This window comes from Protopterus annectens, chromosome 8.part1 (genome assembly GCF_019279795.1).
Source record: "Protopterus annectens isolate FY-2018-M chromosome 8.part1, PAN1.0, whole genome shotgun sequence".
In the NCBI taxonomy this organism is placed as follows: domain Eukaryota; kingdom Metazoa; phylum Chordata; order Ceratodontiformes; family Protopteridae; genus Protopterus; species Protopterus annectens.
In genome coordinates, this window is record NC_056742.1 from 444,735,425 (window position 1) to 444,763,388 (window position 27,964).

At 40.5% G+C, this 27,964-nt stretch overlaps 1 protein-coding gene across 1 annotated transcript in view; it reads right to left on the reverse strand.

Moving 5' to 3' along the window:
* The window catches only part of LOC122810396 (solute carrier family 12 member 4-like), a 2,349,234-nt gene extending 2,321,637 nt beyond the window's left edge, over positions 1-27,597 (reverse strand). The window contains exon 1 of the mRNA XM_044081998.1: positions 27,240-27,597. Within this exon, the coding sequence (XP_043937933.1) occupies positions 27,240-27,390 (151 nt within the window). The 5' untranslated portion in view covers positions 27,391-27,597. The remainder of the gene's footprint in view (positions 1-27,239) is intronic.
* Between the last annotated feature and the right edge of the window lie 367 nt (positions 27,598-27,964).

Genomic DNA, 27,964 nt, shown 5'->3' on the forward strand with positions numbered 1-27,964 from the left:
CCCCAAAGCAACCCTTTGGGAGAAGCCCCCACAAAAGTACCTCACCAAGAGGATCATGGGCTACAAACAGATGCCCTATGCAGCTCGACTAAAGAAACTCCAGCTCTACTCAGAGGCGATCTATGCCTGACGTACAAAGCCATGTCAAACCCAGAATTAATGGACATGCTCCACCTCAAAAAATCCAAGTCCCTTAGAGCTACACGCTCCAGGGACCTAAACCTCAGCACAAAAATAAATAGAACATGCTGGAGGGTCAGATTCATTTCCCACAGGCTCCCCACACTCTGGAATAGAATCCCAATTCATGTTAGACATAGCACCTCACTGAACCTCTTATGTATGTATGTATGTATATCTATATATATATATCTATGTATCTATATCTATCTATCTATCTATCTATATCTATCTATCTATCTATATCTATCTATCTATATCTATCTATCTATATCTATCCATATCTATCCATATCTATCCATATCTATCCATATCTATATCTATATCTATATCTATATATATATATATATATATATATATATATATATATATATATATACATATGTGTATATATATATATATATATATATATATATATATATATATATATATATATATATATATACACACATACACACACACACACACACACACACACACACACACACACACACACACACACACACACCTTACTATGCTCTTCTAGTGTTCTTTAAACCCCTCAATTTACTCTTTCCAGTAACTTTCCAGTAACTTAACTTCCTTTATACTAATTTTTCTTTTACTGCTCTCTATTCCCTTCTAATTTTCAGTCCCTACTCTATCCATCTCTTCCCCTCACACTACTATTTGTAAAACTAACTTACATGTGTAATCACCATCTATAACTCTTCTGCATCTTACCTCCCTTTGCCTGGAGTATGGACCATATGCTCTTCCATACTCACCCTTTTCTTTTAATCCCTCGCTTACAGGACTTTTCTTCTTGTACTGCATTCTGTTCATCTGTCCTATCTTTTCCTTTATATCTTTTGAAACTAATTTGTATCATTATACACAAGCCTATTCTTTACAGTGAATATGATTTTTGTACTATGGATTTTATCTTCTGTACAACTTGTCCTTTTGAATTTTATACTTTCTAAACAAGGAGCTGTGAGAATTGTGTATTTTTTTTCTTTTTTTATACTTCCATATTTGCACTTTGACTTTTTAAACTTGCATCATTTTTTTTTACTGTGGAGTTTTTCAGCCGGGGTCTCAACTGAAAGGGGGCACTAGTTCAGATGGACTAACCCGGTCAACAAATGTCAAATAAATAAATTTGACCAGCTGGAAGGTTAGGTTTTTCAACTTTCAGCATCACTGTGTAGTCGTGAAGTAGTGTGGGAGTTCGAGCCAGTTTAGCTCTTGTAGAGATAAGCAGTGGTGTGCTGAGTTTTTTGAATTTGTTACAAATTTGGCAATCTTCTTGCAACGAGTCCAGTTTGGTTTTCAGGGAGGACTGGATACTGGTGAGGATTGGGGCACAGTATAGTAGAGATGGTTAGCAGTAATAGTAAGGTAGTATTTGTGTCTATAAAGGGTATCTAATTTTTGATGTTGCTATGGATATGGAGATCGAATGTTAGATTTTCATCAATAGCATCTCATAGCAGTTTGGTACATGGAATGATTTCAATGAGAGTATTATAGAATTGAACAGAAAACTCTTTCTTGTTCAGAGCAATAGATTTTTTTTTTTTGGAGGGGGGAATATCAAAAGTTTGGTTTCATTGGGATTTAGAGCAAGATGTTTTTTTGACATCAAGTTTCAGTTGAAGTGAAAACATTTTTAATTCTTATTAATGAATGAATAAACAGACTTCATGTTAGTAAAAATTAAAAAAAAATCATTAAGATCTGCTAATAATGGTTTTGAAAGTGATCTAACTAAAATTAAGAGATGGCAAAAACATTTTCTCTTACTAAAAACAAGAGATACACAACTAAGTAAACTTACCACAACAGTAGATGTTCGAATCATCACTGCTGCAGTAGTCTTAAGATATATGGGTTAAAATCCTGCTAAGGATACAAGAGCTGGACAGTTTCCAAAGCTTCAGGGCACCTTCCACACAAACAAACTGGTAGTCAGCCTGAGCCGAGATGAACAAAAGAGATAGCTTTGGCCACCAAGCCCTTCAGAGCTTTCACAGCAACAGAAAGAGAAAGGCTGAGACTGGAAAGGACAGTGCTACGAACAAAAAAATAAAAAAAAAGTGTTCATACCTTGGCATAAACACCACACCACAAAACAAGGGGGGGGGGGTGAACATTCCAACATCTACTGTAAAGTTTACTTACACAAATGCACCATGTTCATCATAGTGATCATTGTTGTAGTAGCCTTAGCTATACAGGTAGATTACCCCAGCTTACTAAATTTGGAAGGTGGAAAGGGAAGGCTCTAGGAGCCCCTGCAGAATGCTCCTAGCGAAGCCCAAGCTACACCTAAAGAAGGAATCAAGCTTATAATGCCTTGTAAAAGTACAGTTGTGCGAGACCTTACCAAACTGTAGATGCCCTTTTCACTGTTGCAGTATTCACTACAATAGGGATCCCCTGCCAAGGTCAATCCAATGTCTGGTCAGTATACAAAAGCCTTTAGGTTGCTTTAAAAGTACGATGTGTGTGTCACGTATGCTCCCCAAGTATAGCAAAGGTCATATAGGTGATGACTGGACATACCATCCTCAGAACAGACAGCCCCAGTACAAACACCAGTCCAAGGAGTATAGAGGTAACCAGTACATCCAGAAGAGAAAAGGACCAGGGAGAGGACGAAGGGAGCAAATACTGCAACAGTGAAGAGGAGGACATCTACTGTTACGGCAAGATCTCCAACAACTGGACTATGCTCTTCTGTTTCACTGCTGTAGTATTCATTAGAATAGGGAGTGCGCAAAAGCTCAGGGAGGAGAGGAGGAAGATCCAGCACAGCTCTCTAGGGACCCATGAAGAATGGCCCTAACAAAACCAGTTCTAACTCTGGAAATTCCAACCAACTTGTAGTGCTTGGCAAATGTATGCAGAGAAGTCTAGGTAGCTGCCTCCATACAGTTAGTGTTAAAACCCTTAAAAAAAAAAAAAAAAAAAAAAAACACACCTGAAGAAACCACAGCTCTAGTAGTATGAGCCTTAACAGAAGAAGGAAAGCTCTTACCATAAAAAAAAAAAAAAAAGGCATTAGAAATTCAAGAAATATTTGGCTTGGATGCAGCCAATCTTAAGGATCTAGGATGAAAGGAAACAAAGAGCTGATCAGATTTACAAAAGGTCTTATACAAATAAAATCGGAGTTGTCTATGCCTATCCAACGTGTGCAGCACCTTCTCACTGGCAAATTGCAGAGATGGTAAAAAGTGGGGAAAATGAACAGACTAATTAAGAGACGATGCATTCATTACTTTGGGCATAAAAGGAGGATTAGTATGAAGGGACACCCTGTCCATACAGAACACTAAAAAAAAGAAGCCATAAGGGCTCGAAGCTCAGACACCATTCTGGCAGAAGTAAGGGCTAACAAAAGTACAGTTTTCCAAGAACAATGCTGTAAGGAAGCTGCAGGGTCAAAAGGAGCCTGGGTCAATTTTTCCAAAATAAAATTAAGATCCTAGGGAGTAGAAACAGGCTTCCTGGGACACCTTTAAGAAAATGTTTAGCTTCAAATCTAGAAGCTAAAGCAGGAGATAAAGGCAGACAAACAGAAACAGCTGTCAGTTGGGCCTTAACAGAAGAATAAACCAACCCACTGCATTCAGCAATTCACACAAATGAGAGAACACCAAAGGAACATCCACAGAAAGTGGATCCACAATACAAGAAACCATTTGGATAAGTAGGATTTCCTAGTTGTGGTGGGTTTCCTGGCCTCCTGCAGGACCCTAAGCATGTTCTCACAAAAAAAGTGTCTATATGGAATCAAAATCTTATCACGCACAATTTCAGTTGAAGAGTGCAAAGGTAGGGATGGATGACAGAGCCCTTGACTTTGAGTAGGTCAATCCTGTGAGGTAATTTGTGATGACTGCCCTTGGCTAAATGCAGAAGAGGGAACCAATGATGTCTGGGCCAAAAGGGAGTCACCAACAAGATTTTGGAAGCATACTGTTGTATTCTGAAAAGGACTTTTGGAATGAGGTGAAGGGGAGGAAAGGCATAAAGAAACATCCCCTTCCAATAAAAAGAAAGGACGTCCACCTTCCAAACCAGAGGACCTGGGACTCTGGCACAAGGAGGAAGCAGTCTGTTCAGAGAGGAGGCAGAAATATCCATCTGAAGAGTACCCCACTGTTGGGCAATGTCCAGAAACACATCCCTGTGAAACATCCAATCATGGGATTGAGTTATGGACCTGCTCAGAGTCTCTGCCACAATGTTCTGACCGGAGGGAATGTAAGCTGCCTGAAGTGTCACTTCCTACTGGATAGTTTATTCCCACACTAGAAGAGTCAACTGGCAAAGATAAATCTCAAACAAAATGCACGAGGAGGACACCAGATTAAAAGTTTTTAGCGTAGTCAAGGTTTAATATTTCGCTATTCGTCAAACATACTTCTTCAGAAACAAAACACCAGAACATACCTATACGCATTTACATAGTCATACTATTAGCACTAACCAATCACGTAGCTCAATTAACTACTAAAAATGCTTAAGAAATACACTTTACAAAAATGTATATACATAATAAAATACCCTTGTTGAACACACATGAATAAAAACTAAAACTAAGACTTGTTTATTGTCACAAATAATACTACGTATAACATGACTATCCACACATTTCCAAAGCATACCTAGGTCCATCCAACCCATAGTTGTTAATATTGACCATTTGGCCTGGTTCTGGCTTTTTCTTATGAAAGTCATGCATTAAAATGGAGGAAAAAATATATACCTTCTTCTACTGACCTCATCTACTGCTTCAGACAACAAATCTTCTGAGTAACTTGTCTATAAATAAACAATAAATTGTCTCAGCCAAAAAAAAGAAAGTCATCCACTGTCATACGAGAAGCTCTGATAAGCTGTCCTCTAGGGACATTCATAAAATTAGGATGTCCACTTTTAAATTGGACACATCTACTACAGAAAGTGGACTTCCTGTGACTAGTACTAGAAAACCTAGTATTCTGTACGGCCCATATTCCACTCACATGGAAATGTGTGGATAGTCATGTTGTATATAGTATTATTCGTGACAACTGGAAGGTTACTGCTGGCAACTCAGATGTGGCCAAAGTATTAGGGGATACTCCACTTTTTGTCTATAAAAGGAATTTCAGTATAAAACAAATTTTGGAGTCCAAAAGGAATTATTCTGATATTAAGGATCCTATTCTAAGTGGTGGGGGAATGTAGAAGTAATCAGGATGTAGGGTCTGTAGGTTAATTTGTAAAGGTCCATTTATATCCTTACCCAATATGGACAGGACCTTTAAGGTCCCTGGGAGGGTGGATTATAACACAGTAGGTATTGCATACATTGCTTTATGCTCCACCTGTCCTGCTTTTTATGTAGGCATGTCCAGTAGGTGCTTAAGAAAAAGGATCTTGGAGCATAAGTATGCTATAAAAACAAAAAAATCTAATAATGCTTTGTTTAAGCACTCTATTGTGTGCTTTAATTTAAAAAAAGTTTACCTTCTCTGTTTTAGAGGTAGTTAAACAGGACATAAGGGGAGGTAATTTTAAAAACTGGGTTGCTCAGAGGGAGGCTGAATGGCAATTTAGGTTGGCCTCCTATATTTATCCTGGTCTTAATGATACTGTAAATATAACATGTTTTTTAAATAGAAAAGTGATTATAAGCAAGTCTTAGTTTTTATTCATGTGTTATGTCTTCAACAAGGGTATTTTATTAGTTATGTATATACATTTATGTAAAGTGCATTTCTTACTTGAGCATTTTTAGTAGTTAACTGAGCTATGCGATTGGTTAGTGCTAATAGTATGACTATTTAAATTTGTATAGGTATGTTCTGGTGTTTTGTTTCTGAAGTCTGACGAACAGTGAATATTAAACCTTAACTACACTAAAAACTTTTAATCTGGTGTCCTCCTCATGCATTTTTTGGGCGCTTTTTGTTATATGGTTCGGTGTTGCACCTTTGCTGGTGTGCTGTGTTATTTGGTAAAGATAAGATCTCGTCCTCCCCTTTCTTGTTGACATACCACATCACTGCGGTAATGTCTGCAAACACCTTGACAGGTCCTGGGAAGAACTGAGGGTGAAAAGATGGAAGAACTGAGGGTGAAAAGATTGAAGAGCCAGCAGAAGCGCTCTCATCTCAGATACTGATGTGGTTTGTCTGTTGAGGAGACCAGACTCCATGCACCTTTAGAGAGCCGAAGGCTGCTCCCCATCTCTCATCTGAAGAGTTTATTAACAGCTCCGGACAGGGAAGAGGGGATTACAAAATGAGCCCTGGATTGAGAGTCAACTGCTGAATCTACCACTTAAGTTCCAGCTTGGGACATGGAAGAGAAGGAACTAAAAATCGAGGGGATGAGAATGCTGAAGCCATAATGAAATTAGAAACCACTGAAGTTTTCTCATGTGGAGCTTGGCAAATAGGAGCTTAGGAATGGTGGAGGCCATAAACCCTAGAACTCTCAGGAATTCCCTGGCCGTTACTGAAGCCACATGAAGAAGGGATTGAAAGAAAAGTGAAGCCACATGAAGAAGGGATTGAAAGAAAAGTGGAGTTAGGGCCTTGGGAGGAGGCAAGGATGCCAGCACTGGAACAGTCTGGATCCTACACCCCAGAAAGACATGATCCTGTGAGAGTCGAAAGGATTTTTTGAAATTTAGAGAGAACCCCAGGCTTGGCAGGACGGAAATGGCAAAGTCTAGAGATTTTACTGCAAAATCCTCAGAGAATGTCGAAACAGGGGGCCAAGTATAGAAAGACTCAAATCCCACTTACCCTGCAAAAAGCAATCACAGGAGCGAGGCATTTGGTGTATACCCTTGGGGTAGTAGAAAGGCCAAAGGGCAAAAGCAGAGAACTGAAAATGCCAGGAAGCAACATAGAAACTTCATGAAAAAGGGGATGAATAAGGATGATAAGAATCCTTGAGGTCCAGAGACACTAGAAAAGCCTGAAGCAACAGCAGAGGAACCAAAATCTGGAGACAACATCCGAAAAGTGTTTAATTGAGAGAGGCCTAGAATGGGTCTCCAAGTGCCTCTTTCCTGGAAACCAAAAACATTCTGGAGTAAAAACCCTTCCCCCTTTGAGAGACTGAACTTCCTGAACACCCCCCCCCCCCCCCGAGTCAAAAGATCCTGAAGTACCCCTGGAAAGATAGCCAACTATTATCGAGTGGCCTGAGGAATGCCCATGAAAGGAGGAAGAGACTTCCAGACTATGACATACCATAGGCGGATAATGGACAGAATACCCAGGAATCCTAAGTAATTAACTACATTGGAAGTGATAGGGAATGAAGAAAAAAAAAAGAGAGGAATGTGGCAGAGAAAAGCAGGATAGGCAAACAGCACCTGGTTTGTCAGGAAAAGGAGGTTTGTGTGTCACAGAAGCATGTGCAGCTTTAGTAAGAGAAGCCCTTTTATCCCAGTTTTTACCCTTGGGAGGACAGCAAGACTGCCTAAGAACAAAGGCCGGCTTATTAGGGTAATTTCTTTGAAATTTAGGCACAAAACAAAAAACATATTTAAGCTCCTGTAAAGACTTGCTCTTATGCAACAGCAGAAGCTGCACCAGATAAATGTTCGTTATCCAGAAGAGCATCCATTAACTTAGCCTTAACATCAGGCAAAGGTTGAAGCTGAAGCCAGGAATATCTCATCACAGAACCAAAAGCAGCAGTTCTGGAAGAAGCATCTGCTGCATTATAACTACACTTAATAGAATGCCGAGCCAACTGAGAAGAGGTCCCCAGCAAGGAGAGAGCAGAAGTCTTCCCCTTCAGAATCACGGAGTTCAGAAATTACATGAGAAGCCTGAGAAAGAAGAGCCAAAATCTATCTGGATATACACGTCTGATAACTGAAATCCCTAAAAGTCAAGGTTGCAGAGGTATCATCCTTCTTACCTAGCCTTTCCATAGCCCTGCTGTCTTTATCAGAAGGAAGAAACTTTGCAGAAGGCAGTAACTGAGATGGCTTGTCAGATGCCACTGATACCACAGAGGGATCAGCTGAAGGACATCTATATAGGAATTTGTGATACCCAGGCACCCTATAAAACATATAAAGTTTTTTGGAGGCAGGGAGTCTGGGGCTGAACACAGTAGAAAAGGTATCCAACAAGGCAGCCAAAACAGAAAGGACAGCAGAAAGTCTGGGAGAATCCATACGCAGAAGCTCATACCACCTCTTCTGCACCTCAGAAACCTGGGCAAAATCCCATTTAAAAAAAACTCCATCATCCTGGAAATTGTGTCCCCAAAAGAAATTTCCTTAAATGGAGTGTCAGGACTAGTGGAAGACTCCTCCTTGGAACCATAATCTAAACTAGAAAGAATATGGACTCTGGGAGGAATAAGCAAGATATTAGTCATATGAATCCGCCTCTTACTCAAAGGAATCCTGTTCCCTAGGCCTTTTAAAAGAAGTAGAGGACCAAATTGGAGCAGGAACAGGAACTCCTTGAGGAAATTTCAAAGCCATGAGGGCAGAAAACAAATCCTGAGTGAAATTTTGCCATTCACTCCATAGGAGTAAGAGAGAGATGCTTTGTTTTTTTGTTTTTCAATGGGACGTCTGCCCTGACAAACTTAGATGGGTCAGACGCAGAACGACATTCCACAATTGTAGTCGGAACTTCCTCTCTAACCAAAATGGAGGAACACTCCGAAGCCTTTCAGAAAAAATCAGCCGCTGTTCCCCCTTAGCATCCGAAGCAGATGTATCCAAGGCCTCCAGGGATATGTGCAAGGTCAGATCCATTCGGTCGTGGAAGGCTCAGATCTGAAGCCTCTAAAACAGGCTAGATTACAGAAGGACCTATAATGGGTTGAGTAGTAGATTGGGCTTCCTGATCCGAAGGGATAAGAGCCCTAAGCACTCACATCTGAATTTGCTCCATGAGACATCTCTTTAGTGACGCTCTTGGAGGAACACGAAGATGCTAAGGATGAAGATTTGGAGTGGCTTTGTAAAAAGGGAGAAGGCACACACTGGACGGGACTGGATCCAAAGAAGGACAAGTAGTCCTCAGTAGAGGCTTCGGCTCCAATGATGTAGGATCAGATACTGGTTTGGTTGGACTGTAACTAATTTGGATCCAATCTTTCTTTTTAGGTTCTGAGGAGGAATAAGATTCAGAAGGTCTAGACCTTTTTGAAAGGTCTCTAGTCTTGCGTTTCAGGGACTGAGCTCCAGTAAATGTCTTCAGAGAATGAAGTTGGCAGCAAGCATTTCAAAATCAGCTTATTTCTTCTGCTAGCCAGAACTCTGGGATTAAACAGGTTGTAGATGCTGCATTCTTTTTGCAAGTGTTCCAGGCCCAAGCAGGACACACAGCTTATGGGAATGAGAAACTGTGCCCACACTTTTTAAATTCTGCAGATCCTTTTTCCAGACATGCTGAGAAAATACCACAAACAATGACAACTATTTTTTTTTTTTGCAACTAGAAAAAAAGAGAAATGCTACATACCAGCAATGGTAATCCGAATACAAATATTTCTACAAACATAAATACACCAACTATGATATTAAAGAGAGATAAAATAAGAGGATGGACTAGGCCTACCAACAATGGTAAGAAAAAAAGTACACTCTAAAAAGTGTACGTAAAGTAGAGGTTAACAGTGATAACCAAATAAATTTACATCTAAAGATTAGAGGTTTTAGAAGCTAATATGTAAAAAAAAAAAAATGCATCTCCCATTCAACTAGAGCGCTGAAGGCAACCATGTCTTGATGCTAAAGTGGCAAATGATATCTGAGATGTTGGGTGTTGGTGCATTGTGGGTGGAAAAGGAGTAGGAGAGTTTTTTTGGTGACAATGGGCTAGTGTATTGACGGAGTCTGATCAGAGCCCATTAGCTGAGGAATGAATGAAAACTGACATCATCAGATCACAAGTTTGGGTTTCTTCATCTCCCAAAGAAACTGAGTGACCAGACTCTGACACTAACTTAGACAGGGATCCAGAATCTGAGGTTTCAGGATTCCTGGTTGAACAGGGTGGTAGTAGTGCCAGTGTTTCTTATAACTCAGGTTTGCACCCACTAATCAATGGCCTGAATAATGGATCTAGCCATAACCACCAACACAGGTGCACACAGTCTGGGACTGTTGCCCTGCAATGCGGTGGTCTTCTGTCTCTGTTGCATGCACTACACTAGTGGGAGAAAGCCAAGGAGGGATATCAGCAATGGGAATAGACTACACATAAGGGTTTGGCTCTCCCATATCTGAACCAGGCAATGGTACAGCCCTGGAGGACATATCGGACCCTTGTGTCATGTGCATTTGTGGTACTAACACCAAAAGGACTTGGTGTCAAAAGAATGAGACAATTCCAATAGCCTGCCCAAGGCTACTGCTAAATCAGAAGCCGTAAGCCAAGGCATATTTCTTGATTTGCTTCTGTGTTTTTTTTTTTTTTGTGCGCATAAGGGGTAGATGGAGGGGGGGGGCATGGAATGCACCACACCAAAGTCCATCCATCAATTCAGGGGAACAATAAAAATAGTCAAACCAATACCAAAGAATGGCTGCAAGGTCGGCCTAGTTTAAAAAAAAAAAAAGGAAATTCCCTACCATCCAGAAAGCAGTTTGAAGTTTATTTCTGTAGGCATACTATTCTGAGCACTGCACTGAACAGAGACATTAGTTTAGGCAACAAACCAAAACATAATTGTCACAAAACTACCCCAATTTTAATTTAAAAAAAATCAGCCACAAATTATTGCAAACAGCATAAAACAGTCTTAGGCAAGTAATAAGTTTAACATACAACATGGTGTGAAATCATGATTTAAATTAATAAAAATCCATTTGAAATGCTGTAAACCTGCCCAACCACCTCAAATAATCACAACAAAGAAATATGCAAAAATCAGCAACCTGTCAAAACTTTCAAATAAAGCATATAATACCTGTTATGTAAGCTTGTACCATTCAAGTAAAACCCAAAGCTTAAACAGTTTCCCCAATCAGATAAAAAAAAAAAAAAAAAATTTAGCAGAAGACTATTCAAGCAGAGAGAAAAAAGGCACAGGGAGGAAACAAACCCAAGAGAGTTCATCGGAGGTCAGAAACTTTAGAAATCACAAGTAAGGAGCAGTCTTCCAAGAGATCCGTCTCCAACTATGGTACTAGAAAACTGAAACGTTCCTGTCTGTGGGTTTGTAGGGCATCCCTGTAGTGTGACATCACACCTATAGACAGGCAGTGGGAGGGACTTTTGAGCTTAAGTAAACTGCCAGAGGAGGGAAAGCAGGACACTACTAGCCAAATGCCTGTAAAAGTGTGTTTGGTGAACATACACACTTTCTTCGCAGAAAAAAAAATGGTTTTCAAATTACTTCAAATAATTTGTATACGGAGGGGAAAAAAAAAATGTGTTCCTTTTTAAAAGTACAGTTAAGTCTCATGATCGTCCATAAAGATAACTTCCCTAAACAGGAAAGTAAAATAAAAACAGCAATATTTTAATGTGGAAGGATTCCACCTAAAGGGAACTTATCTGCCCAGCAAAGGAACGGCACAAACCAACCACTAAGCCTCGAAAGCCTGAAAAGTAGAGCTCTCTAAAGGCAAGAGAGCTCATTAAGGCTTGGCACCCAGACATGTTTTTTTAGTAAGCTCAGCTCAATCTAAGAGTTTGGGCACGTGGAAGGTGCACTGAAGCTTTGGAAGCTGGTGAATTATTATATCCTTGGCAGGATGTAACCCATATTGCTACAGCTAATGCAGCAGTGATCAATATGATGAAAATCTGTTAGTAGCATTGGTGCGATAATTAATGAAGGGAAGGTAAAGTACACTGGGACAGAATTAGCCAACATATTTCATTCACATTTTACTAGTGCTGGTAAACAATTTGAACTTCATAACTGGTTGTCCCCAGTTGAAATAAATGACCATCTGTAATTCGGAATTTGCAGCTGATTTTGTAACTAAAACAAAGAGACTGCAACCCAGGTCTGGATAACATTACATACTGCCACCCAAAACAACCTGGAAACAAAATCGGTGCCAGTATCACAGCTTTGTTTAAACATGATATTGTCTTTTGATGTGGTCAGTATGAAATGTAAACTGTCCAACCATGTGTCCATACACAACATGAGTACCACAAGTAAACTTTGTTACCTATGCCAGCATCAGAATGAATTTTAAGTCTGTCCACTTTCTTAGACTTCCTGACCTCTCATGGTAACCTATTCAGGTATTTAGCTACTATCCAAGTGACTTAATTACCCCTCTTACTGGTGTAACTGCACTCAGTCTTAAAGGGTCTTTTATCCTGGTTCAAGGAAGTGGTGTCTCAACTAAGATGCAACTTTCTCCTCTAAAATAATTTAAAATCGCTTGTCGTAATGCATAACTTACTACTTTATAGCCTCTATACAATACTGAGCAAATTGGTATGTTTTAATCCATCACTAAGTAAATTTATATATCCTTTGGGTATGATGCCTCTATACAGATTCCAGTACCTCCACCTCTGCAAATTTTAGATGAAGACAGACCGCATTCCATAACTGCTCTAATAGTGGACACAAATGAGGTTCTTAATATGTCCAATTCTTTAGCTGTAAATATAAGCCGCATTATTCTCATAACTCTGGTTTCTTATCTTAAATATGCTGTCCTGGTGTTATTTCCATATCCTATTAGTACTAAGTCTTTATTATACAATCCCACTTAAAGAACAGAGTTCCCAAGTTTGATGTGCACATTACCCCTGGTGTCATGCAATATACAACCTTGTTTTCATCATCAAACCTCTTATCTATTGTTGTGGCCCACGCTTCAAGCATGTGAAAATACCACAAATGTCACTGATGTGATGACGGCTCCACTTTAACAACTGTCAGCATATTCTGACAAACTCAGCACTACACAAAATGCTGTACTGAACAGCACTGGACAACCTGATCACAGTGCCACACTACCAATTTTTTAAACAAGAAAAAAAAAACTATTACATTATCTTATGACACAGGCAATAATACTTTTATCTAAATAAAAACAAGCCATACTGACAATCCCAGTTGTAAGCATCTCACATCAAAGTATACGGACATTTCTAGGTGCGAACAATATACATCACTTATCTACCCAATCACTGCTAGTCAATTACAAAGCTCGTTCAAATTCTGCCTTCTTTTAACCCTCATTCCCTCCTGTACATATTGTTCCCACAATTCCCATTTTTTCCCATGTAATTTGCTCCTACGCTTTTCTAAAGATCCCAAATTCAGCTGTTTTACCTGTTAATATATTCACTACGTTTAGCACAGTTGGTTTAGAAGTTGATTTACATTTTCTAGTAACTGCTTTTTGGCAGCCACCATAATTAGACTCAGCAAAACCTTAACATGCCTGGGCAATTCTGATTATGTATCATAGCTCAAAAAATCATTTCCCTAGCTACACCAATTTGCTCATCCAGTATCCCTGATACAGTAGTCTGCAGGGAATCTTTAAATGTGCCAACTCATTACACTCCCAGAATATACATTTCCACTTACCTCTTTCTTCCCTATCATACCTCTTAACATTTGCTGTCTGAGGAAAAATTCTCTGGAGTCTACTTGGGGTATAAAAATATTTATGTAAACATCTCCCAAGCAAAATTCCTAAGCCTTCTACATTTTATTGCATGTTTCGGTGACACATATACCCCCCCCATTGTTTCTTTGTGAATTGTTTATCCAATCTTTCTTCCCAATCCTTTCTAACCTCCTCTGATTCTTAAGAGTTATCATGCAATATTTTATATGCTCTACTAATTATTCCCATTTTTAACAGCAGTTTCCATTCCAGATTCTACTAAAAATTCTACCAGCACTGTCTTTCGTTTAGGACTCTCTCTCTCTATACTCCATCAATCCTTGATAGGGGAAGGAAATCCCTAACCTGAAATCCAAAGAAAATTATTGGTATCTTCCCATTCTATTACCTTTCCCTCTCAAGTTATTTGCTCCTAATACCTTGGTTCCTTTGCCAGTTTTCTCCATTAAATTCCAGCCCCCTCTTGCTTATTGTCTATAACCCTAATTGCAGTCATCCCTATTGCTAGAATCTCCTCTTTCAACTCCTGTGTTGGCTTAGTTCTTAGTATACTTTCTGCAACGTTATGAATATAATATTCTGTATGACTATTCTTCTTAAAGGTCTGCATCCAAAATCCCAGTCTCCCCTTGTTTCTTGAGCTTCCCCGGTTACATCATAATCTCTTTTGACTTTGAATTATATGTTTCTGCCTTAAATGTGTAGCTCTGAAATACCCCTTCAAACTGAGTATTCCCAATCTGCCTTGTTCTACTGAAATATTCAGTTTCTCCCACGTGACTCTTGGTGTCTTCCCCTCCTAGATAAAATCCTTCAGCTCTTTAATTACTACCCACAACTTCTCAGATTGATAAAAAATATGCCTGAGCTGTGTAAGAGAAAAGGACAAGCAACATTTTAAATTGCTTGTATTTTACTATCCATACAATACACCACCACCACTTCCAATTTCTCAATTTTTGTATTATCTTTTGTTTAGTCTCTTCCCACATACTTGGCTGCCACACCAGAATCATTTTAATCCATACTCTTAAATGGTTCACTTTATCATATCCCCATAAGTACGGATATTCCTGAACCAATTCATGTGTGGGTACATAATTTACTGCCTTTGTTTTAGTTTAGTTAATTTTGTATCCCAAAAAAAATTTAAATGGTCTCAATGTTCCACAACACTGCAATGTCCTTTTCTAGTTCTCTCGTATATAAAAATGTCATCTGCAAATGCAGCCAGCTTTTCTTTACTACTAAACCAATTGCATCCTTTGATTTCCGATTCCCTTATTTTCTTTGCTAATGGTTCTAAATATAATGCAAATAGCAAAGGGGAAAGAGAAAACCCATGTATGGTTCCTCTGCTCAAGCAGAAATTATCAGAGGACCCCACCCACTTTAATTTTCACTTCCGATCCCTCATATATCTTCCTAATCAAGTTTATAATTTTAATCAGGGAATGCAACTTCATCCACTGCCATGCTCATAAAGTCCCAACTTACTCTGTCAAATGTTCTCTGCATAAAGACCCACCAACAACAGTGGCATTTTCTTACATTCTACTTCCCTCTGGATCCATGTTCTGTTAATGTTGTTAAATGTTTGCCCTCCCTCCACAAAACCACACCAATCCATATCTAGACAAGCACTTCATAACCATGGTGTAGTACTGAAATGGGTCTGTATGAAGCTGGATCTGATGGATTTGTAATTTACCCTCTGTAGGTATTACATCTACCACTGCATTCTTCCAGGACGTTGGTATTTCCTTGCCTTAAAATATTGCTAAAAGATCTGGAGTGTTTTGTTATTTCAGTTTTTCCCTCCTAGCTTCCAAGCTTCTGCAGGACTACCATTTATTCATGGGGGACTTTCCTGTGGATTGGTTATACATCAACATTTTTCTCTTCTCCTCCTATCCCAACTTTAATAAAATAAACTCTAATAATGGAGCCTCATCTACCTCAAACATTGGCATATTTAATTCTTCCATAAACATTTGAATTTGTACCTTTTCTTGAAGTCCATATTTCTCCGTTTTATACAGGCTATGTTTACAGAATTTCCAAAGTATGTCTAACACCTCTACAGGATCACATTATCTTCACTGTTACAGCTTCCCTAAGCTTCGTGAAATCCCTTCTACTGTCTGTTGTCAGAGTCATGCTAAATGTTTTTGTACTCTATCAAAAAACAGCTGCTTAACAGCAATCTTTCTAAGCTCATGCATATTAAATGGAGGTAATCCCTTATTTTCTGTTTAGCATTATGCAGTTGTGCCTCTTCTTGTTTTGAGAGATTCCCCCTACTCTGCAATACTTGAACATCTGTCAGTCCCTCTAAATAATTCTGGTTACTTCTTAACCATACCTCCCTTTATTTCCACCCTATTTTTAAACTCCACCTGAATTTTATCCCACTACGTAGCTATATTTTCAGAAGAAACTTCTATCTTTTCTAATAGTTCCTGAATAATTTCTGCACCAGTTTCTCATTTTTATTTCATTATCCTGTGTTTTTATTTTAAATATTGGTGCATGATCTGAAATAGTTACTGGGTGCATATCAGGACCTTCAAATTAAAATGCACATTCCTGTGAAATGTGCATTCTGTCACACCTAGCCCAGTTTCTGTATCTTGGGGAATAATAAGCAAATTTACTCAACTCCTAGCACTGACATCACATCTTCCATGCCAAATATTTTCATAAATTTCTTCAAAAATCTACCCTCCACTGCTATACTTTCCCTTCTGGGCCCCCAAACATCTTCATTGCTGAAAATCAAATTCCAGTCCCTACCCTATTCCTTGATGAAAGCAGATTATTTCTCCCAATATTTTCTTAAGGTCCATTATAGTAGTTTTAGGCAGAATATAAATACATGCCAGTGTAACCCTCCTCCCTTGCCAGTAGACCCTTAGTACTACAAATCTACCATTGTCTTTTATCCTATCACTGTTGGAGCTCCTCTTGCAATACAAGTACTCCTCGTTTGCTTTGCGTCAGGTATTCCGTTGAATAACCATCCTGAAAACCTTTATCAAATTCACATGTTCAATTCTTTCCAAAACACTGGCTCTTGTAATATAGCCATCTGCACCCTACATTTTTAATATAGTTCACTACTTTCTTTTTTGTAGTTATCTATGAGACCACTGACATTTAAACACACAAAAGAAAGCATCACTGTATTAAAACATTACTTCCACTGTTCATGTACACCAGCTTTTTTGTTAAAAGTCTTGGTTCAGCTTTTGTTACAAGCATATAGTTTGGTAGTTTGAAAGTTTATACAATTGTTTCTTGTCATATCCATCTGAACTTATGTCACAGCTTACAAAACTTTTTACTGAAAGCCTTCAAACAAACAAAGAAAAAAAAACAATACCCCCCTAAAACATATTAGCTTAATACTAACTCACAAAACTATGTACATAGGTTCATAGGGTAGAAATCCTACAGAAGGACCTCGCTGAGACAGATGGCCTGGTGTCAGAGCCATGGCCTCATGCTCAATGCCAAAAAGTGCATAGTCATCCCCTTTGGTAAAAGCTCTGTACCCATGAACTACTACATAGAGAGCAGTCTACTTAACAATGAATGTGTGATGAGACCTTGGGACCCAGGTGGACATTAGTCTGTTCTTTGATAGTCACATTGCCACAGTAGTCAGGAAGTCCTTCTACGTGGCACACCTCATCATAAAAGGGTTCTCATCCAAGGGAAAAAAAAAAAAGTCATTGTTCCCCTCTACTTGACACTCAGACCCATTATAGAGTAAAACGCCCCTTTTGGAATGTACCTCAACAAGATATCTGCAGCAGCTGGAAAGGCCACAGTAGTACCTCACAAAGAAGATTACTGGCCTCAAACAGATGCCCTACACTGACAGTCTCAAAAAACTCCAGCTTTTCTCCGTAGCACATCGCCCACTCCGAGGTGATCTCTGCCTAACATATAAAGCTATGTCAAACCCAGAGCTGTTGGGCATGCTACACCTAAAGAAATCCCAATCCCTCCGAGCTACACGGTTCTAGGGACCTAAACCTTGTCACCACAATAAACAGGACATGCTGGAGGGATAGATTCCTGTCAACAGACTTCCCATACTCTGGAACAGGCTACCCATCTATGTCAAACAAAGTTCTTCATTAGCACTCTTCAAGAAAAATCTTGATGAGTAGATGGGAAATAGGAAATACACCCCGGGGATCACTTGTGTCTCTGCTCGACAGTGGCACAGGAAAATAACTTTCTTTAATTTGTCTTCAAATATTGAAGTTTTGCCCTCCTCTAATAGGAGCACATGTTCCAATTTGACAGCCACACTAATAAGAGTTGAGTTAACCCAAGAGAAAGGTTATCCATGCCAAGACGCATAGTGCAGCTTGTGGTTCTACTAACTGCAGTCTGGTTTTGTCTAATCTTTATAGCTCTCATAGCTGGGAAAATACTTCTATACTTGCAGAGAACATTTGACATGAAGCCCAGATACAGAACTACTAAGCATACATTTGCTAGAAAAAAGCCTAATATTCAATGTTCATTTTCATTTACAGTAAACTCTCAGTTAACCGGCACCCATGGGGATTAGTAGATGACCCATAACTGTAGTTTCTGGTTGCTTTTGACTTGATATTAAAAATAAGCCTGACTAGTACTGTACCCTATACTATTTGGTTTAACTTGTTCTCATGTTGAGGAATGACAGGGAATGTATGCCTATCTTCCTTTTTCACACACTAAAAACGTAAAGTATGTTTTTGCAGGGAGAAAAAGTGCAACACATGAAAAATGCACTGTATTTCTTTATTTCTTTGATATATATTTTTTTGCCAGTGGCTTGAGTTCTGATTAACTGAGTTTACTCTACTTGCTCTCTCAAACTTACTAGATGAAGCTACAGGCCTTAATCCAGTCATTCTCCCAAGCAAGGAGGAGAAAAGCACATTCATTTTTCTTTTGTCATGCTCTTTTAACCAGAAAGAAAAAAACGGAGCACCTGTCTACAACAGTATCATTACACACAAACACAACTGAGAAAACTTCACTTTACAGTATGCAAAGAAAATTATGCTGCATAAAAAGTTTTACTTGGTTAACATTCTCCCTCACCCCCAAGTATTTTTCAGAACATTAATGACATGAAGTAGGGCATACACTTTAGAATCCCTCCCAAATCAAAAAAAGTCTGGTATTGCCAGATTTTCTTGTTCGGTCATACTTCATACATATAATTATAGCTTTGGAATCCCACATGTCAATTTTCAAGTTACTGGCTTTATTCCTGTTCATCTCCATCTTCCAAATGCTCTCTCTGCTTCATTTCCAATGTACTCTCGATTCTTCGTCAACTCTTGTACTCCATCCCTTCTCTCCAGCATTTTCATCAGTCCCTCTGTGGCCTTTATTAACAGAAGAACAAGCAGAATCTCCTTCTGTTTCACAGCTCACTTTCTGTTGGACAAACTTTTGTACTTCCTCCGTAGCATGCATTTCATGAAAAAAATCAATTTGTCCATTCAGGGAAGACTATTATGCCTAACTCAGTAAGTTTATCTATGATCTCAGAGTGAGGGATTGTCAAAAGCTTTGGAAAGGTCCAGATAAGCAGTGTGCACTGTTTTACCAGCAGCCATGGCCCTAGTGTCTCTCTCAAAGAAGTCCACCACACTGAGAAGGCAAGACCTCCCTTTGACAAAGCCAAATTGAGTCTGTTCCAGTGTTTGGATATTTCCTATGTCATTATTGATCAGGTCCATGATAATTCTCTCCATGGCCTTGCAGACAAGCCTGGTCAAGCTTATGGGTCTGTAGTTCCTTGAGTAAGTTGATGGGCCCCCCTAATGCAGACAGATGATTGTTGCAGTCCTTCTTTCCTCTGGGACAAAGCCTATCCACATGCTGTGGTTAGAGTTTCTAGCGGCCTGATAAATTCTGTTTTAAGCTATTTGAGAAGCATCCTAGAATACAGTCAGGACCCATGGAGGTTGTGTTTTTGGCTTTAGCAAGCAAAGTAACCACCTGTTCTCTCAATGACTGGTAGGGAGATGGCTGCAGGTATTTCTTTGGGTGTGGTCGAAGTGATGGGAAGGAGAAGTTTGAACTGAACTTGTTGATTAACACACCACCCTCCTGAGGGTTTCCCCTGAGATTATGAACATAATTAAAAAAGCCTTATGGCTATCTTTCAGCGGGGAGGCTATCTTTGCCTCAGTTTGCTTTAGCAGATTTAACCAGCTCTCTAATTTCTTTGTTTAGACTGGCGTGTGTCTTTTTGCACCGTTTCTTCTGTTCCTTCTTGGCTTTGGAGAGGATTTAATTTCCTTTTGGGGAATAGCCTATTTATGCTAGGGGTCCACCAGCGCAGTTTATTTTTGCCAGTCATCACAGGTTTAACTTGGCAAGGTGTTACCTCCTCAACGCATCTATGAATGTGGCTGTACAGTGCTTTTGTGTATAGCTCAGAGTAGGCCTGAATGTCATCTAGGTTTGGAGGGGCTTGGAAATGTAATAACCTGTCACTTAGTTTGAGGTAATTGAATTTAAAGTTCTTAATCGGTTTGGAGTCTGATGGAGGTTCTAGGTTAGTTTAATACTACAGGAAATCATTTTGTGGTCAGATATTACCAGGGAGGAGTTAATACACAGGAGGCAGCAGCATCCCCTCTATGTTCACGAGTACTACATCTAGGATATTTGCACCTTTAGCTGGGGAACTAAACTAGTTGCTCCACGGCCTTTGCACTGAGTGTCCAAAATCCACTGGCAAGTGAATTATGGGTCATACAAGTCTCCCAGTTTATGGGGGGGGAATAGAGGAGTCGCCCATTAAGTATGGTGTTAAACTGACAGATAAGAGATTGCAGTAAGATTAGGTAGGAGGTGTGGTTTCCAAACTCATGTTAGGGCATCGCACCCATGGTTGGTCGGGTTTGGAGCAGCTCAGACAAGTCATGTTGTTGGACCAATCTAGCAGTGTACCCATCTTTATGAACACGGAGACACCTCCTCCCTTTATTTTATCCTGAGCAGAGGGAGATCAAAATATATAAAAGGCACGTCTTAGGTTGATTACACCCACACGGACTAGGACTACATCATGCCAACACTTGTGGTTTAAAGACCTAAGCAGCAGGCCATCAGAAAATATTGAGACTTGATTATATCTTACATTAACAAGAAGCCTGGAGGAGCAGTTCCTGACAAAATCAGCTAATCATCTTTTAGCACAGTCTCCAACTGGAGTTCCAGTAGTCACGTCTACTGTCAACAGAAACACCACTGCTAATAATTGCAGAGAGTGGTTAAAATACACTTCTGGTACATCTGAACAAATAAAATATTAATAAAAGTTAAAAGCAGCCAACCAATTCGCCATCAAAGTTTGTCTCTGTAGAGCTAGCAACTCAAAATCAGTTGAGTACAAGCTGTTGAGAGAATAAGCTATATAATAAAGAAGTTATGTCTTACCATAACATTCCATCTGTATTGTTGATCCTCGTTCAGTCATTACGTATGGGTATCGTTTCCGACATCGGAAGTGAGCCGGCCATCTTCCTAGCTTGCGTCTGCTACAAATTCTCGAGCTAAAACTCTTACCCAGAATTTCCCTCTCCCTGTTACCTCAGAATGAGTTTGCAAGTCAAAAGAAGGTAGAGGCCACCTCTGGTCAAATGACATAAAAGAACCGGATGGTGAGCTCCACTAGAAGCCACAGGAGGGGGAAGGAGGGAGGGTCGTAATGACTGAACGAGGATCAACAATACAGATGGAACGTTATGGTAAGACATAACTTCTTTATCTGATATTGTTAATCCTCGTTCATTCCTTACACATGGGACAGAGTCCCCAGCTACCTCTATTCCTGGGAGGCTCTCATGGAAGGACATTCCTGAGCACCATAGAAGAAAAAGATGCTCTTCCCACTGGAGACCAAATCCAACCTGTAATGATTGATGAAGGTATGAGGAGTAGCCCAAGTTGCAGCTGCACAGATGTCATGTAAAGAAGCTGTGCCATGGAAGGCAACAGAAGTTGCCACCGACCTTGTCGAAAAAGCCTTTATGGTAGTCGGCAATGGAATATTAAGTTGTGTATAAATGACATCTAGCCAATGTGACCTTAGCAACAACACATCCTAATCTAGGTCCAGAAAAGGCCAAAAATAACTGGTCTGATTTACGAGAGGCCTTAGTCTTGTTCAAGTAGAAGCAAATTTGCCTGTCAATATCTAGGGTATGTAGGCACTCTCCTTTGTTTGAATGATTGGGAAAGAAAACTGGCAATTCAAGGGTTTGATTAATGGACATTTCAGAGATCACTTTTGGCAGAAAGGAAGGATTAGTTCTCAAAGACACTATCTCCATGAAAAATCAAGTATGGACTCTTGAGGCATAAGGCTTGAAGCTCAGAGATATGCCTGGAAGAAGTAATGGCAACCAAAAACAAGGTTTTCCATGACAAATATTTGAGGTTGCAAGAAGAAGCTGGTTCGAAAGGTGGCATTGTCAGAGATTGTAGAACTAATGACAGGTCCCATGGTTGAATAGGTTCTCTAAAAGGGGGCTTCAGATGATTCACACCTTTTATGAAGGTCTTGCATAATGTGTGTGACATAAGAGAGGAGTCTTGGACACCCTCATGGAAATTAGATATTGCAGCCAAATGAACTCCAATGGTAGAGGCCGATAGACTTGAATGAAATAGATCGGCTAGATACTCTAGTACTATCGACACTGGTACTGAAACGGGATCTACTTGCTTTTCTTTCAGACAATAGGTAAGTCTTTTCCACTTGCTTAGATAAGTAATTCTAGTGGAAGACTTATGAGATGCAATACGGATGTCCCGTACTGGCAAAGCAAGATCATTCTGCCTGGCAATCAAGGGAATTGGAGGAGCCAAGCTGTGAGCTTCAGGCTGTCCAATTTGGGATGAGTCAGATTCTGCGGATGGGAGATCAACCTCTGGGTTGGATGGAGAATCCATGGTTGATCTAGCAGGTGAGGCCAAACGAAGGGGAACCAAATCTGATGAGGCCAATATGGAGCTATGAGGATCACCTTGCTTTTCAACAGACGGGCTTTCTTCAGAAACTGGGGAATGAGGGGGGAGAGGTGGAAATGTATAAAGAAGACCAGAGGGCCAATTGTGGACTAGAGCATCCCTGGGTGACTGTCCCGGAGGGGGAATCAGGGCTTAGTAGTTGCTGCATTTGTAATTGGTTGGGGATGCAAAGAGGTTGCAGCAAGGACGGCCCCAGCGGTGAAGATCTCCGCTGCTATCAAGGGATTCAGGGACCACTCGTGAGATTGTAGAATGCACCTGCTGAGTCTGTCTGCTATCACGTTGGAACTCCCGGGAATGTGCGTTGCTAGAAGAAAATGGTTGGGTAGCCATCGCCCATTGCCATATCCTCATGGCCTCTCGACAAAGGGGGTAAGATTTGGTTCTGCCCTATTTGTTGATGTACCAGACCACCGCCATGTTGTCTGATTGTATCACAATAGTCCCAGATGGCAGCAGGGGATGGAATGCTTGCAACACCAGAAGCACCGCCCTCAGCTCTAGAACATTTATATGCAGTCAGGCCACCAATTCGGACCAAGTGCCTTGGACTGTCTGTCCCTGACATAGCCCCCCCATCCCATCAGGGAGGCGCCCATGGTCACTGTAGCCTTGGGCTGCTGGGGAGAGAAGGGGCGAGACCACTGTGGCGGGTTGTGGGTCATCCACCAATTTAAATCCTGTTTGCACCTGTGAGTTACTCGAATCCTGGCTGAAAAAGGATACTGAAAAGGATACCATTGGGTGAGCAGTAGCCATTGTAGAAGCCTCATGTGAAACCTGACCAGAGGGACAATGGTGATGGAGGCTGCCATGGAACCCAACAGCTGTAGGACAGAGTGAGCTATGGATTTCTCCCTTGAAAGGATTGGGATAAGTTGTTGCTTTATCCTTAGAATTCTGTGCTCTGGAATGGATGCTCTGCAATTCTTTGTATCCAAAAATGAACCCTATGAATTCTGTGGACTGAGATGGGGTGAGATTGGACTTTTGCCAGATTATGGTTATGCCTAGCCTTTCTGCAGCAAGGAGAGAGTATGCCAGGGCTTCTTCCAATAGATGTCTGATGGAGGCGGAGATGAGCCAGTCGTCTAGGTATGGAAATCCCTGGAATCCTTGTAGTCACAAGTGAGCTGTGATGACTGCCATGCACTTTGTGAACACTCTGGGGGCTGTAGAGAGTCCGGAGGGCAGTACTCTGAAATGGTAGTGACCAGCTCCCACACTGAAGCGCAGAAATCTTCTTGATGGCCTGTCCACTTTTATGTGGTAGTACGCATCGTGAAGATCCATCGAGCACATCCAATCGTCTTTTTCCAAAAGCAGGAGGATAGACTGTATTGTGACCATCCGGAATTTTTGTACTCTTACAAACTTGTTTAATACACCAAAATCCAAAACTGGTCTCCAGTCCCCGGTTTTCTTTGGCACCAAAAATAGTCTTGAGTAGAATCTGGATCCTATCTGGTCTGGAGGGACTATATGGATGACTCTTTCTTAGCTGCTTTGCTATCTCTAATGCTGCTTCTTCCCACTGACTAGACAGGTGGAACATCGGGTAAGTTTGTTGGGGGGGGTCAAGACAAAGATCGAAGGGAATATGGTAACCTCTGGTTATTATCCTTTGTACCCAAGAGTCGGTGGTGATGGTTAGCCAGGCAGAAGGGTACAAGGAGAAACGACCCCCAACCACCTCCAGAGGAAAGGAGTTGGGCTGCTCTTCAGGAGATCTGGTAGGATTGGCAAGGAAGAGTCCCTGGAACCCTGGTTGCACGGACCCCTTCTGCCCCGAAAAGGGCATCTTCCCTGGAGTTTCCCCCTCTGCCTCTAGGGGAAAACTCCGCCTGTGTGTCACAGAAAGGACCCTGAGACTTTTTGTACCACATCTTCCCACTCTTCTGATTTCTGGAAAAAGCACATTGAGGGGAAGAATAACGGACACCCACGGCAGAAAGGGTCTTACCGTCCTGTTCACATATGGCCAGTGTGCTTCTAACCTTGGGTCCAAACAATGAAGAGGCCTCGATGGGAGAGTTGAGAAAGGAAGCCTTGAAGGGTTCTGTGAAATTACATAAGCGCATCCAGGCTTGTCATCTCAAAACGATGCCTGAACTCGTCGCTCTAGCTGCAACTTCTGATGCATGAGATATCAGGCGCATGGAGGAGTTTGATATCGATTCAATGGTAGCCAGCTGAGAGGCCACTTTGTCACGGACCTCATCAGACACGGCACCAGCCAAAGTTTCAGAGAGCTCAGAAATTAAGTCCCTTTGAAGCCTGGTAAAGTGTGCCATATAATTCAGGGACCTGATTGCAAAGGTCGCTGATGCAAAAGTACGCTTCCCTATTCTGTCCAGAGCTCGTGACTCTTTGTTGGGCGGATGGACAGTCTGGCTTTCTTCTTCCACCAGTTCCTTCTTGGTTGCAGCTGCCACCACCAGAGCATCTACAGGAAGACCTTTGGACCAATGGGGGTCAGTAGCAGGAGGGGACAAAATTTTATCTGGCCTCTGGGGAATGGCCTCAACGGTGTCAGGGGCCTTCCATGCATGCTGCACGACGAGCCAGTCCAGATCGTCTGCAGGTGGAGTAACCCAGGAGGTAGGGATCTTGGAGGGGTTGATGCCTCAGACCCAGAAATAGCCTCTGAAAAAGGAGATTTGAGTAGCCCCTTCAATAACAATTTATTTTTCCTCTCAATCAACATCCTGTTAGATAAGTTCTTACAAATTCCACAGGGCGGATCAACTGATAAATGAGGCACACCCAAGCAATAGACACAGAGAAAGTGCATCTGAAGTAGGTAATTTATGGCCACAATCTGAACATCTCAAATCCTGGACTACCTTTTTTTTTTGTTGTTATCTGCCATGATAGGAAAGAAGGACATCAGAAAGAATACCAGCAATGGTACAAGAAATACCCGAAGGTAATGAGGAAAAGGGGTTTACCAACGATGGTAAAGAAGAAATTACCTTGCGGTAAAAAGGATGAAGGGGATTGAAAAAATTTCAAGAAGAGATAGTCGCTAAATGCGACAAGGTAAGAGAAAACAATTTAGCAACTTTTCTGAGAGAAAAAGTTGTTTTAGACTAGTATGACAACAAAATATTGTACTTGGCTCAAGAGAAGTAGCTTGACATGACCGAATGGCGATGCGGCAAACGAAATCAGAGGCAACAGGGAGATGGGAATTCTGGGTAAGAGTTTTAGCTCAAGAGTTTGTAGTCGACGCGAGCTTGGAAGATGGCCAACTTGGTCCCGAGGTCGGAACCAATTCCCATACGCAAGGAATGAACAAGAATTAACAATATCAAATAGTATGTTCCAGACAGCTATTTTAGGTCTCTAACAACTTTTATCATGTAAGCATTCCAGTGCTGTTCTGTCCAAGTGTTCAATGTCACTCCTAAATAAAAGTCATGCCAATGCACAACTAAAAATCATTAGCAGTTGTGATTTTGTTAAGGTATGAATACACAAAACCCAATAATCTCATTAAACAGTTGTATGATTTTTTTTTTTAAATAATGACTACACAAACCCATAATCTGTGATGGCCTACTTTAACTACAACAGCTAGAAATAAACAGAAATCAATATTCAATACTATAACATTCTCAAAATGATCATCACTCAGTACTAAGCTACTGTACAGATTTTCACCTCATATGTTTGATCAGTTTTCATAAACTTATGTTAAAGATAAGTCAGAAAATAGTAACAAACATTTCAGATCCAGACTTCATACCCTACCGAAAATCCATGCTAACACAAAACCTGTTATTCTACCAACTTTCTCAGTTTGTTAAGAGTAATATTTAAACATTGTCAACATTTTGGGGCATTTGTCCCTTATTACTTGTATCTTTATCCAAACTTCTTACTTTAAGAGGTTGAGCCGTATGAGTATGCTTAAATGAAGTATTAAGCTTAGTGTTACCCCCACCCATGCCTCAAAGTATGTCATTATGAGGGATGTTCCTAATTTTGAGTTTTAAGAAATCTATTATCCACAATAAGAGTGGATCATATATTGTTGACAATTTATTTTGTTTTTCTATTATCTGCAATAAATAATACTGAATCATATTAACTAATCAATAACAAGGCAAGGTTTGACCATTTTTGTAAGCTTCCAAGTTGAAGTAACTGCTAAGCATTTTGGCCATTTGTTTACGTTATGCGAGGTAATGGCCGAGTTCAACATTTTAGAGTTGGAAGACAAAGTTAGGAGCGGCCTCCCTTTCAAAGTGACTTTCAGAGTCCTAACCGGTAAACAAATAGTGGGGAAACCCTTCCTAACCAGCCGCTGTAGATTCACAAACAAGTAACCAGAATAAATAACCCTTCATGGCATTCAGAAAGTATAAACGTCGAAGCTAATAACTTGATAACATACCTGTGGATAACTTGCGCGCTTCTTTGAGCTCAATTGTCTGTGGCACGGCGGTCCTTAGAGGCACTTCTGGGTCGCTAGCAGCAGGTCTCACACCGTCTGATTCAGGGTGAGTATCTATATGAACGGGGATCACGGTGAACCTTTCCATCATTAATTGGCCGATTATGAAAGTGCACCACCTCAATGACAAACACTCCTTCTTACGACTCCATTAAACCCCGAGAAACTGAAAGAACCCAAGAGCTTACTACCCTTGATAAGTAATGGAACTACCTAATCATAACACCATCATCATCCAAGTTAACGCCACAAACACTTAACTAATCCACATGACAAGACAAAAAAACAACACAGGTGGGAAGTCTAAGAGCCTTCCCTCCAGGAAGCTATCTCGCGATAATGGGGTAATTGCAAATTTCGGGAGAATGTCCAACTCTCAATTGCGAATTTTTTTATCAACTTCCTCGGTTAACGCTAACTGAATTTAACATACGTCCCAATTTTTTCATTGTCTAATTCTAGAGGTAAAAGGTTGAGAACTGTCATTGTGTCAGGATATATATAACATACCTACCAACCTGTTAGAATGCACAATTTTAAACATTGCTCTTGCAAACTTAAAAAGCTGATAGGATGAGTTTTGTATTAGCATAAAATTTCCGAAGGGTAGGAAGTTTGAAAAAAGTAAAAACGCAAGTGCCTGGCAATTCCTACCTATCAACCTC